The sequence below is a fragment of the Saccostrea cucullata genome, unplaced genomic scaffold (genome assembly GCF_032062105.1).
Source record: "Saccostrea cucullata isolate Sc308-1 unplaced genomic scaffold, CSIRO_AGI_Scuc_v1 ctg4020, whole genome shotgun sequence".
Taxonomy (NCBI): domain Eukaryota; kingdom Metazoa; phylum Mollusca; class Bivalvia; order Ostreida; family Ostreidae; genus Saccostrea; species Saccostrea cuccullata.
This window is the reverse complement of record NW_026931844.1, coordinates 19738-33256: the sequence shown is the minus strand read 5'-3', so window position 1 is coordinate 33256 and position 13519 is coordinate 19738. Positions and strand designations below refer to the sequence as shown.

At 35.7% G+C, this 13519-nt stretch overlaps 2 protein-coding genes across 2 annotated transcripts; both read left to right on the top strand.

Annotated features, from left to right (window-relative positions):
* Window positions 1-3628: 3628 nt before the first annotated feature.
* On the top strand, window positions 3629-5839 carry LOC134233676 (E3 ubiquitin-protein ligase TRIM71-like). Its single transcript, XM_062715662.1, has 2 exons — window positions 3629-3756; window positions 4001-5839. The coding sequence occupies exon 2, from the start codon at window positions 4013-4015 to the stop codon at window positions 5702-5704; it is 1692 nt and encodes a 563-aa protein (XP_062571646.1). The 5' UTR covers window positions 3629-3756; window positions 4001-4012; the 3' UTR covers window positions 5705-5839.
* A 431-nt stretch (window positions 5840-6270) lies between these two features.
* LOC134233678 (uncharacterized) lies at window positions 6271-13512 on the top strand. Its single transcript, XM_062715663.1, has 3 exons — window positions 6271-7651; window positions 13198-13384; window positions 13479-13512. The coding sequence occupies exons 1-3, from the start codon at window positions 6271-6273 to the stop codon at window positions 13510-13512; spliced, it is 1602 nt and encodes a 533-aa protein (XP_062571647.1).
* Window positions 13513-13519: the final 7 nt, after the last annotated feature.

Here is a 13519-nt window from a genome sequence, read left to right as displayed (position 1 = left end):
ACATTTATTTACATGTAACACAGGCAGAAAGAGGGGGGGGGCTACAAAAAGGTACTTCTACAACATCACTGATTAGTTACATTTATTTACATCTAACACAGGCAGAAAGATGGGGCTTACAAAAAGTACTTCTACAACATCACTGATTTGTTACATGTATATACATCTAACACAGGCAGAAAGAGGGGGCCTACAAAAAGGTACTTCTACAAAATCACTGACTTGTTACATTTATTTACATCTAACACAGGCAGAAAGAAGGGGGTGTACAAAAAGGTACTTCTACAACATCACTGATTAGTTACATTTATTTACATCTAACACAGGCAGAAAGAGGGGCTCCTTCAAAAAGGTACTTCTACAATATCACTGATTATTACATTTATTTACATCTAACACTGATAGAAAGAAGGGGCAACAAAAAGGTACTTCTACAACATCACTGATTAGTTACATTTATTTACATCTAACACAGACAGAAAGATTACTCATTAATTATCATTAAACTGTTTCACTTCATAGAGAGGTTTGAAGAAAGAAGAGGAGAGCTAGAAGCCAGTCAGGTTCAGGGAATTCTTGGTAAGAGACAAACCAGTATAGGGGAAAACAAGGGGCAGAGCTTTATTAAAGATCACGTACCGCTGACTCAGGCAGGGGATGAAATTTAGATATTTTATCAATGGATTGAGTTTTTCTTTAAGATGAACATATACCATCCTGTAAGTATTAAAGTAAGAGTCTCCTTTGAAGTTTTTAGAAATGTTTTCTCAATGCATACTACAACATTCCTGCATCACGTGTAATGTTTTTGATATCTGTAACTAGGGCAGAGCAAGGGTACATGTAATAAAATGACCCTAATTTTAATTGAATGTTCAACAGGGTATCTTACTTTATGAAATGCATGAATATTCTTTCAAAGTAGACTTTACTCTCATACATAACATCGGTATGAACACTTAAGTTAAAATGAAAGGGGGGATGTTTGAATATGTAAGTGTTATAATTTTACATAATACTAATGATTGTGTATCTTCTTACAAAGTTAACGGAACAATCATGAGTTAACTAAATTGAATCTAGTTTCAAATGTAAGCAAATAAATTCTTGTAAACCTGAAATGCTTGACATTATAGTCATACATTAATTTTAAATGAACACTAAAACTACATGTATAATTAAATTTTTATCTACAATGAATTAACTTTAATTTTGCAGTGGATTTTCTGACAAAGGGAGCAAATTTTCAGCATACAAGTTCTCCAGAGGGTCATCCAAGAAGGTCTCGAGTGCTGGAAAAAACCAGAGGGCTGGATCAAACAGTTCTAGAGGTGTCTCCAATAATTCCAGGGGTTGCTTAGGACTTATGCCAGTCCCACAACCTAAGCAATCATTTCTTGGTGGTGGGGCTGGTACTTACTTTTAAATGTGAATGAAATAAACATTTATTTATGAGAGTTGATATGAATTAAATTGTGAATAAAGCAATTTCTTAATCATTAATTTGAGTGCATTCTTGTTTGTTCGTTGTTATTTTTTTGTGACTTCAATTGAGAATTGGAAACTTGAACAGTTCCTTGAGAGAGAGATATTTAACCAAATACTCTGGTATTGACGAAAGCTTGATAGAGGAACACATCTTAGGTAAAGAGATATAGAGAGATAACAAACAGTAATCATGTTCATAAGTCCATCAAAACTATGCAAATCAGAGGCAGAAGAGACATGAAAGGAAAACAGAGGTTGGTTTAGGTGCCAAACATATTCTGCAAACCTGTTACTCCTCCCGTGTGCTCCTTGTCATGATTAGGTGAGGTATTTTAATGATAAGATTTGTATTTGTTCAAATCTGTTGTCAACTTCCTGTTTATCCATGTTTATCCATGCGTCTGTCCGTTCCATGCATTATAAATTTTCAATGCAGTTTTCTCAGCAACTACTCATCGAAAATGCTTGAAATTTTAGCCTGAAATTTTTCCTGTTTATCCGTGTCTGTACGTACCTACATAACATAACAAATTTTCGTCTCAATTTTCTCAGTAAATACTCATCGCAGATGATTGAAATTTTAGCACATTCTTTGCTGAGATATGCCATATGGTGGGATTTATTTTTGTTCAAATCCGATGTCAAAGTTCCTATTTCTCCATGCATCTGCCCGTAAGAAAACTTGTGTATATTTACTTGATAATGTATATTCACATTAGTTCGGGGGTCTTACAAGTGAGCATTGGCTCACAGACTTCTTTTTGTTGTTGTTGTTGTTTTTTAAGCATAATCAACTTATATGCATTTATTTCTGCTTGGTTTTCTACATCTTTGTTCAAAACATATCTACATTTCCAATGTTCATAGAAAGGAGTGTGACACGGTACATGTGTAGATGCAGAGCTGAGTAAATCTGGGATCCAAGCTTTATCCTACCACGCAGGTCTTAGTGACAACGACAGAATCTCTATGCAGGAAAAGTGGCTCAATGGACAGCGATGTAAGGTAAATGAACAGTCTAATACCCCCTCCCCTCCCCCAAAAAATTGAGAGACTCCATCTTCAGTCGTCAATAATATTGATACTTGACTTCGTTAGGAAATGTATTGGGAACTATTTTCAATTTTACAAGTAAGAGTAATTTATTGTACTTTAGCTAAAAAAAAAGTTGTAATTAAATTAAAATAAGCAAATTCAAAGAACTGGGGTCCCCCACATTCGGTATCTTTTTGATATGCCATTATTTATGGCATATTGTGTCAAACATGAACGCCCTATCATATGGCATTCAGAAGAAATCACCAATTTTTTTCGAAAAATTAGGTCAATGGTGAAGGTCAAGGGGTCAGAAATCATAACATATTCGGAAAGATCTTGTCACAGATAATACACACGTCAAATATGAAAGCCCTTTCTCTTTTCTGTAAAAGATTATGCGGAAAATAAAAAAAATTGTGAAAAGTAGGTCTAATGTAAAGGTCAAGGTTATGGGGTAAAAAATCATAGTGTATAGAAAGGTCTTGTCACATATAATATGCATGTGAAATGTCTTCTAAATCAAATGATCAACGTTAAAGTTTTTGAGAAGTATGTCAAATTTCAAGATGAAGGTCACATCAAAAATCAAAGTTTATTTAGAAAGGTCTTGACACAGGTAATACACATGTGTAGCACGAAAGCCAAATCTCTCCTCATTCCACAGTTTTGGCCAATATAGTGTAAAGTATATATTTTTGAGAAGGGGGCCAAACTCCAGTGTCAAGGTCAAGGAATAGAAAATCTTAGTGCATTTAGAAAGGTCTTGTCACAGGTCAAACACATGAAACTCCCATCTCTTCTCATTCAAAAGATATGACCAACCTGAGGTAAAAGTTTTTGTTACAAATTGACAGACGGTCAAACAAATGAGATTTAATGTCACCTCACTCTTGCAAAATTGGGGGACAATTATGTATCTTAGTGTAGTCTACTTGTGTGGCATGCCAACTTATATTAAAATTAAGCAGCCAAAACTGTAAGAATTGCTTACGCAAACAGACAAATAGAAAGATGACATATACTCTTCTATTTTCTGACCTGTAGAACAAAAATCACACGAACTTTATAAAACAAGTATAAATGCACTTGTAGAAAGTAAATTCCTCTCTGGACCTGGAAGTATAAACACCTGACAGGTAGATAACACAGGTGTATCACGTGATCAGAGTACATAACAGATAGACTTCAGTTGGAGTTTGATCAAAAGGGTGGACACCATACTAAAGTCAGGTAAGAAATTCAGAAGTTTTTTGAGCATATGAAAACAAATCTGAAAGTATAAAAATTCAGTATTACAGACTTTTATAACTAAGGGAAAGAAAATTTCCTTCCCAAAAGCCCTCTATCTACATGTTTATCTGTAAAGTTTGTTTATCTACCTGTTACATGTTGTATTTCCATAAAAATGCGTGTTGCCCTCAAATTCAGACAATGAATGTATAATTTTTGATTTATTGAAATTTTTATGTTTCAGTTACGAAATACAATGGACCCCCGTACCAGTGCCCAGGATGTGATGCGATGTGACCTGTGTGAGACCGCTGTGATACAGATGCACTGTGAAACATGTCTTGTCAACCTGTGTAAAGCCTGCGTGGGAGAACACATCTCAACAGGTGAATATAAAGATCACAAGATTGTCAAATTTCACGACAGGCAATCCACTCCCCTCTACCCTAGATGTACAACTCATGCCAAAGAACGATGTGAAATGTACTGTAAACAATGTGACATTCCTGTCTGTCTTAGCTGTCTTGCATCCAAACAACATTTAGGTCATGAATTATCTAAAGTCTTGCAAGTTCTCGAGGAAAAGAAGGATATTATTGTAAAGGAAAGAAATGAATTAATTGACACAATTTATCCAACCTACCAGGACATTGCCTCTAATGTACAAAATAGAATGAGTCAGTTAGAAAAGGAATATGGAGATCTCTCAACAGCCATAATAAAACATGAGGAGGACTGGCACAGAGAAATTGACAAACTTGTCAAGAAACTTAAAGCTGAAGTTGATGAGATGAAAAACACACAGTTACAAACTTTACAGAAACAACTGAATGAAATAAACAAGACAATGTCTGACATCACAGAAGAAATTAATTCAACTGAAACTGCAATAGACACCAATGACTTGTCAAAACTATTTAGTGTCAAGTCTAATGTATCTAGATACATAAATCTTCCACACAAAATGATACCACTGTTACCCAAATTCATTCCAGGAAAAATTCATTGGGAAGAACTAAGTAAAATATTTGGAGCTTTATCATCAAATTCTTTAAAAACAGATGAACATGGCTACAGCATGAAGACAACACAGAAATCACCAGAAGCTGGATCCTCTCCTCCAGTCAAACAGCTGCTTGATGGACCAGAGACTGTCACCACCATAGACACTGGGTATAGAGATAACCTTTACAATGTGGTCTGTCTGAGTGATGAAGAAATCTGGACAAATGGATATGACAGCACCATGAAACTCTTCAGCATCAATCAGGGATCACTACTCAAGTCAGTCAGAACCAAGTCATGGAAAATACCATTTGACATAGCAGTGACAAAAAGTGGAGATCTAGTTTATACTGATACCAGTGATAGAACTGTGAACATTATGAAGAATGAGAAGATAGAGAAGGTTATCCGAATACGGAACTGGAGAACTCGCAGTGTCTGTAGTACCTCCTCTGGTGACCTCCTGGTTATCATGGACAGTGATGATTACAAACAAGCAAAAGTTGTCCGTTACACTGGCTCAACAAAGAAACAGACCATTCAGTTTGATGATAAAGGTAGACCTCTCTATTCCTTTGATAGTTATAGAAAGTATATAACAGAGAACAAAAACCTGGATATCTGTGTGTCCGACAGTGGAGCTAGAGCAGTAGTAGTGGTCAATCAGGCCGGGAAACTGAGATTCAGGTACACTGGACATATTCCTGCTCCAAAGTACCAACCATTCAATCCACGAGGAATCACCACAGACAGTCAGAGTCACATCCTTACAGCTGATGTTAAAAATGACTGTGTCCACCTCATAGACCAAGATGGACAGTTCCTCCGTTACATAGCCTGTGAACTAAGTCAACCCTGGGGACTGTGTACAGATACAAATGACAATCTGTTTGTTGCGCAATTGTTGAACATACAAGTAAAGAAAATCAAATATCTGCAATGAATCTATGACCATTATTACAATAAAACATGACAATGATTTATCATATAAAACTTATCGTAATGATTCACTCTTAAATTGTTTCCATGGTTTCCCACAAAAGAAACAGTTGTTTACGTTGTATAAAGCAGTGGAGAGTTGAAGCTCTGTAATGCTCTTTAATTAAAAACTCTGTATTATCACTGTGCAAGTAAAGAGAAATTCACGTAAAATAACAAATGAATAAACATTCCTTCTTCAGTCTAGGCTGAATTCTTATTTTCAACCTTTCCATGATAAAATGAAATTTGAAATTTAGAGTGGATACGTCTTTGTGTGACATGTATGTTTCAAATGTATAAAAGTCTAAGAAAGTGAGAATAATTACATTTTTTCGCGTTACGAAGTATAGCGAAAAATAATTGTCCTGACGACATGTAAACGAATACGAAAGTGTGGTGTTACTAAGGTAAAATTGTTATGTAGGTTTCAGCCAATTAAATGTCAGTATTGAGAAAACGTGTTCGATTGTATCTACGGGTGGTTAGTAAGAGTTCACTTTCTAGCGCAAGCAAGTCGTGTTTTCGGTCATGGACGCCAGGCAGATACAGGGTGCAATTTCTGAAGAAGTTAATCGAGTTGTGTCGCGTCAACAGTCGGAATTATTGGACAATCTGAAAGATATGATGGACAGTCGTCTGACGGCGTTTCAGCAGAATATTCAACAAATTTCAACTTCCCAGATAAGTAAAATAGAAGAAAATCTTAATGAACATTATGTTTTCCGGAAAAAAGGAAACGAGAATCAATATAAACATGAGGCAAAAGTGCTAACAAAACTGAAGGAAGCAAGGGAACATTTGAACAGCGATGACGGTGTAGATTTAGCCAAAAGCAGCATAAATGAAGGTATTGAGCTGGTTAAAAATCGCCAAAAAGTCATTAAGTTAGCAGATTCGTCGCAGCTTGGTTGGAGAGTGGTTCAAGAGTATGAAGCCAATCCGATAGCAGACGATTCAGACGATGAGAAAAAGATGTACAGAGCGCAGATGAGGGCAGAGAGAAAAGTTTTCAACGGGAAGAAGAGATCTAGATTCGAGCCTTATCAAAAGAAACCGGCAACGGTTACTCGCATGGAGACTGACGAGAAGTCAACAGGCAGTGGAAAACCCGGCAGATGTTTTGACTGTGGGGCAAAAGGGCACTGGAGCCGAGATTGCACAAAGAAAGATGACAAGTCAAACAAGATAAGTGAAAACTTAGATAATGTTTTATCTATTTCAAAATTTGCACATTTTGTTGATATGAAAAATAAAAAATCTCCAGTTGGTCGCTTAAGATCACACTATGACGAGTGGGAGAAAATTGGAACAGGTAAAACAGTCCTAGATGTTATAAAGACAGGTTATAGAATTCCATTCAAAACTAATCCTGTGGCTATTGAATTGAACAACAATAGGTCAGCGAGAGATGAGCCAGATTTCGTTACAGGTGAGATCAAAAATTTGGTAGAAAAAGGGTGCGTGTCACGAGTGTCTGAAAAACCTACAGTTGTAAATCCTTTGACTGTGGCTAAAAATAAAAGCGGTAAGCCAAGGTTAGTGCTTGATTGTAGGCATATTAATCCTCATTTACACAAATTTAAGTTTAGATACGAAGATGCTATAACAGCAAAGGAAATGCTTAAGATAGGAGATTTCATGTTTTCTTTTGACCTAAAATCAGCTTATCACCATTTAGAAATATGCGAGGAACATCGACAATATTTAGGGTTTTCATGGAAAGAAAATGGAAAAGTGTCTTATTTTGTTTTTAATGTACTACCTTTTGGCATTTCAACAGCAGGGTACATATTTTCTAAAGTTCTTAGAGAGCCTGTGAAACGCTTAAGGTCAGAAGGTATAAAAATTATAACATTTCTAGATGACGGTATAGCTGCAGGCAGAAATTTTGATGAGGCATCAAAGGCAAGTAATTCAATAAAGAATCTTTTTCAAAATTTGGGTTTCTTGTTTGCAGAAGAAAAATGTAATTGGGTTCCAAGTCAAAATTGTTTATGGTTAGGTCTCCAGTGGAATACAGAAAAAGGTCAAGTTTATATCAGTGGTGACAGAATTCAACGTTTAAATTCTTGTTTAGATGCTTTACATTGCGAGGTACAGAAAAATGTATTTTATTTTCATGTAAAATTTTTGGCTAAAATTGTTGGTCAAGTAATATCCATGAAAGTGGTTTTCGGTGATATAGTTAGAATGAAAACAAGATATTTATATTACTGTATATCAAGCAAAGCTAGCTGGGAATCTCAGGTAAAAATAAGTGCGGAAGCTTTGAAAGAAATTGAATTTTGGCGAAAAAGTGTGTCAACATTGAACGAAAATGGTTGTTCAATTGATTTGGTAAGCGCATCAGATGTATGCAATTTGTATTTATATTGCGATGCCTCAGATGTAGGTTTTGGTGGCTATTTTGAAAGTTTGAATGACAGAGATGAAAATGTGTTTATGGGTAGTGTAGTTGGAAATTGGACAGAAGAAGAAGCAATACAAAGCTCAACATGGAGAGAACTTGAAACTGTTAAAAGGGTTATGAAAAGTAAAGTCAATATCATTGAAAACTCAAAGTTAAATGTAATTTCGGACAGTAAAAACGTTTCAAAAATTATGCATGTTGGGAGCAAAAAACCATATTTACAAATTATTGCAAATCAAATATTTGATACTTGCTGTGAAAACAGTATTCGGGTTTGCAATGTATGGAAGCCTAGAACTGAAAACAAAAGGGCAGATTTTTTGAGCCGTGTAACTGACATGGACGATTGGTCAGTTCGGGATGAGGTATTTGACATTTATGAGAAATTGTGGGGAGTTCATACTGTTGACAGATTTGCAACTCATTACAATAAAAAATGTGAAAGATTTAATTCAAAATATTGGTGTCCTGGTACAGAGGCAATTGATGCTTTTACACAGGTATGGGTAAGTGAAAATAATTGGTTAGTTCCCCCGCCCATTTTTATACCTAGAGTTATTAACAAAATGGTTGCAGAGAAGGCCTCGGGTACGTTGATTATTCCAGAGTGGAAGTCATCTCCATATTGGCCTTTGATATTTGAAGGAAACTGTTTCAAACATTTTGTAAAATATTATGATTATTTACTTAATGAAAAATTAATAACGCATGGCAAGAGTAACAAATCAGTATTTGCAAAATTTCCATTGAAATTTAAGATGTTGGTATTGAGGATTCAATTTTAAAATTGACAGTAAGTGTGCAAGATTATTTAATATATGTATTCTAATGGCACTAAGTATTTTTTCCAGGATTAGGAGTGCAGTTACATGTAAACAAAGCAGTTACTGAGAGTGGCATTTCATTGGGCAGCAAGTTGGGATCTTTTACTGAGCATATGTGTGGATATCTTTTATCATCGAAGAGTGACGGTACCAACAAGGCATACAAACATAGTTTTCAACGATGGAAGAAGTTCATAAATGAGCATGAGCAAAGTGAAATTCCAGCGCAGCCGGTGCACGTTGCCTTGTATATTACTTATTTGCTAGATTCTGGTGCGTCGTATTCTACAGTGAATAGTGCTATTTATTCGATCAAATGGATGCATGAAATTAGTGGTTATTCAGATCCTACCGAAAATTCTTTTGTGAAATCGTTACAAGAATCAGCAAAACGTTTAACTGGTAGACCGGTGCGCAGGAAAGATCCAGTCGACCGGCAGATGTTACAAGATTTGTGTGATTTGTATACTGACAGTACAGATGTTCTTTTATTGAGAAATTTATCTATGATTTTGATAGCTTTTGCTGGTTTTTTGAGATTTGTTCTCTGAAATGTAATAATATCACTGTTGAAGAAAATTATTTAAAAATTTTTATTGAAAAATGCAAAAACGATCAATATAGAGATGGAAATGAAGTACTTATTGCAAAAGGTATCACAAGTGCTTGTCCATATGCTATGTTTCTACGTTATACAAAAGAGGCGGAAATTGATTTATGTTCTGATCATTTTCTTTCTAAGCCCGCTTTCAGAAGTAATGGTTTTTCAAAATTGATATTTAAAAACAAGAAGCTTAGTTATACTGCAGCAAAGCAAAATATTGTTACTCTTTTAAAAACGGTAGCTCCAAATTTAAATATTGGTCTCCATTCTCTCAGATCAGGGGGTGCAACTGCTGCTGCAAATGTTGGTGTTAATGAAAGGTGTTTACAAAGGCACGGGCGATGGAAATCGGTGTCTAGTAAAAATGTTTATGTCAAAGACTCTTTAGAAAAAAGGTTACATGTATCAAAACAATTGTTGTTGTGAGTTACATACATATATATATATATATTTTTAGTCCCTTTCTCTCCCTTTCTTTGGTTATGTCTATTGTCAACCTGCTCGGTGCGCTACAATGCATATTAAGGTGTTGCGTTTATATATAAAGTTGCATAGTGTAATGAAGTGTGGACTTACATTTTTTCGCGTTACGAAGTATAGCGAAAAATAATTGTCCTGACGACATGTAAACGAATACGAAAGTGTGGTGTTACTAAGGTAAAATTGTTATGTAGGTTTCAGCCAATGAAATGTCAGTATTGAGAAAACGTGTTCGATTGTATCTACGGGTGGTTAGTAAGAGTTCACTTTCTAGCGCACGCTTTCCCGAGCAAGTCGTGTTTTAAATTTTGTTTTGAAATAAAATAGCTGAATTAATAATTTTTTTTAAAAACTAAGAATAAGCTATTTGGATGTTTAAATCGTGAGTGAGGGTCCGCCACTCAATTTTTTCGCTTACTCTGCATTTGCCGCGGATACACAGGTTTCCATAGTTTTTTCAAAATATTTTTTATCTATGGTTTTTCCTGGGCGGCAGAGGAGGCTTTAAGACTTAGATTCTATTGCATCAATATAAAAAGTTGTTGTGTGTATGTGTTTGTGCCTGTTTGTTTGTTGGTAAAATGTTATATCAAAACTGCTTTGTTTGTATGTTTGAATATATTCAATATAATAAACCTGGCGTCAACCTGCTCGGTGCGCTACAATGCATATTAAGGTGTTGCGTTTATATATAAAGTTGCATAGTGTAATGAAGTGTGGACTAATGAGTGGAGTGCAACAGAAACAAAATACTGTGTTGATAATTGTTTTCCAAAATAAGTGATCAATTCCACAAAATACTTAATTGCTGAAGCTGCTTGAAATAGTTACAATCACTCCCGAGCATTTAACAATAAAAAAATTCTCCAGACAGTTAATGATTAGAATTGTTCAGAGTCTAGGTTAGGGACATCAAAATATTTATTTTCCCTAGTCAATTATTTGATTGCATTATTCGAACGATGGGGTGAAATATTTGGAAACATTTTCCAAAAATGATTTTTTAAAACAGACATAATGACATATTTATTACTCAAAAATCCTTTTTCCTGAATCTATTCAAAATAATAAACCTCAAAATAACAATATACACGTAGTCTCTAATAAATTGTTGTATTTTAAGCTCAGCTGAGCTGAAGGATCAAGTGAGCTTTTCTGATCGAAATTTGTCTATTATCTGTCATCATTGTTCTCATTTTCTTTTCAGACACACTTTCATCTTTTCAAGAACCAAAGGGCCAATTTCAACCAAACCTGCCAAAATGTTTTTTTTGGGTAAAGGGGATCCAGATTTGTTCAAATTAAGGGCAACATATCTTCGAAGGTGAGATAATTATGACTTCATTAAAAACTAATGGCATCATTAAAAAAATCTTCTTGTCAAGAATCACTGTGCATGAAAATAAACTTTTGTGGAATCATTGTGAGCTAGTTTAGATTCAAGTTGGTTCAAAACATGACCTTCAGGAGTAGGATGGTGCCGCAAAGGGAGATAAAAAATTTGCATGGGAACACATAGGGAAAATCTTTAAATATCTTCTCAAGAACAGCAAAGCCAAAAGTCTTATCATTATGCAAATATTTCCATTTCCAATTGTTTTCTCTATGATAAACACTACAAATTTTTCTCTTTAATTCCTGTGGCATGTATATATCTCTATTGAAATACAACTGAAAAGTGTGTCAAATGTGTCAAATGGCTTTGCCCGTTATGCAAATTATCCCACATTTCCCACTTTCGTTGATGCCCTAGAATAGTCTCCTAACTAGACCGTGATTCCTTAAATATCTTTAGTTTGTGTATACTCAAGTTTGTTAAAATCATGACTTCCAGGGGTAGGGTAATGGGACACAATCGGGGATCAAAGTTTTGAATGGAAACACATCTGAATTTTTTTTAAATCTTCTTCTCAAAAACCACTGGGCCAGAAAAGTTAAAACTTATGTGGAAGTATCCTAGGGTATAGTGTAAATTCTAAATTGTTCACAAATTGAGACCACAAATGAATATGTTCAAATTATGACCCATATGGCAGGGCAGGGCATCATATGGGGAAAATCTAGTGAAGAATAGGCAGGGCCAAAATTACCCAAGTAAGAGTAGTGGCTCATGGGCCTCTTGTTTAAATACGAAAATATTCAAAATGTTGTTTCATTATTCAATTGTTGGTTCATTCAACTGATAGTCGAATAGTCAACTATTCATTAACATCCCTAAAAAAAATCAAGTATGTTTCATTGATATGGACAATTTGTTCCAAACCCAAGCACCTAGACTCCCTATGCATTTCAGGTTATATGTGCCACCATTGCCTTCGGAATGGGGAACCGGATGTCAGACTCGTTATTCATTACTCCTTGCCAAATCGGGATCCGGGTTAGAATAGGTCCTCAGTACCCCCTTGCTTGTCGTAAAAGGCGACTAAATGGGGCGGTCCTTCGGATGAGACCGTATAAACCGAGGCCCCGTGTCACAGCAGGTGTGACACGATAAAGATCCCTCCCTGCTCAAAGGCCGTAAGTGCCGAGCATAGGCCTAAATTTGCAGCCCTTCACCGGCAATGGTGACGTCTCCATATCAGTGAAATATTCTGGAGAGGGACGTTAAACAGTATACAATCAATCAATCCTTGCCAAAGTCAGTGGAGGGATTTTATCAGGAGGCGGATCGAGCCGGGAGGGATGGACTGCTAGCCCACTGTATTATGTACTACACGTACCAGAACGTCAAAAGGCAGAAGAGGATTATAGAGAATAAGTAGGGGGGTCTGTTATAATGTACTACACATACCAGGATGTCAAAAGGCTGAAGAGGATTATAGAGAATGAATAGGGGGGTCTGTTATAATGTACTACACATACCAGGACGTCAAAACACTGAGGAAGATTATAGAGAATAAGTAGGGGGGTCTGTTATAATGTACTACACATACCAGGATGTCAAAAGACTGAGGATGATTATAGATAGTAAGTAGGAATGGATTCTGTAGCAAAATGATATTTTTATACACATATGAAGGTCGATACTTAAACTGTACATATTGGAAACATGTTTGATTTTGTTCAAAATTAAACAGCCACATTTTGACTTTAAATCTAAAATGTTGATTACATGTATATGATTTGTTTCTTCACAGTGGATCAGGCAGCCACATTTGATTCCAAAAGAGTTCACATAGACAATTTCTTCAGGATGGTGCAGTCCTGTGAGAATGTGGCCGACTGTCGACGATCACAGCTGCTTAATTACTTCGGAGAACGAGACTTTAATAGAGAGGAGTGTGGGAACTTCCGTGGAGCTATTTGTGACAATTGTGTATCTAAGTTAGTTTTATTCTTTGTTTTTGTTTGGATTTTAGTGTATATACCCGCTACATGTGTAATAGTTTATGTTAGTGTAAGCGTGGGTTCTTAATAGAACTGGCTCCACTTGCGAACAGTACCTGATATAACATCAGA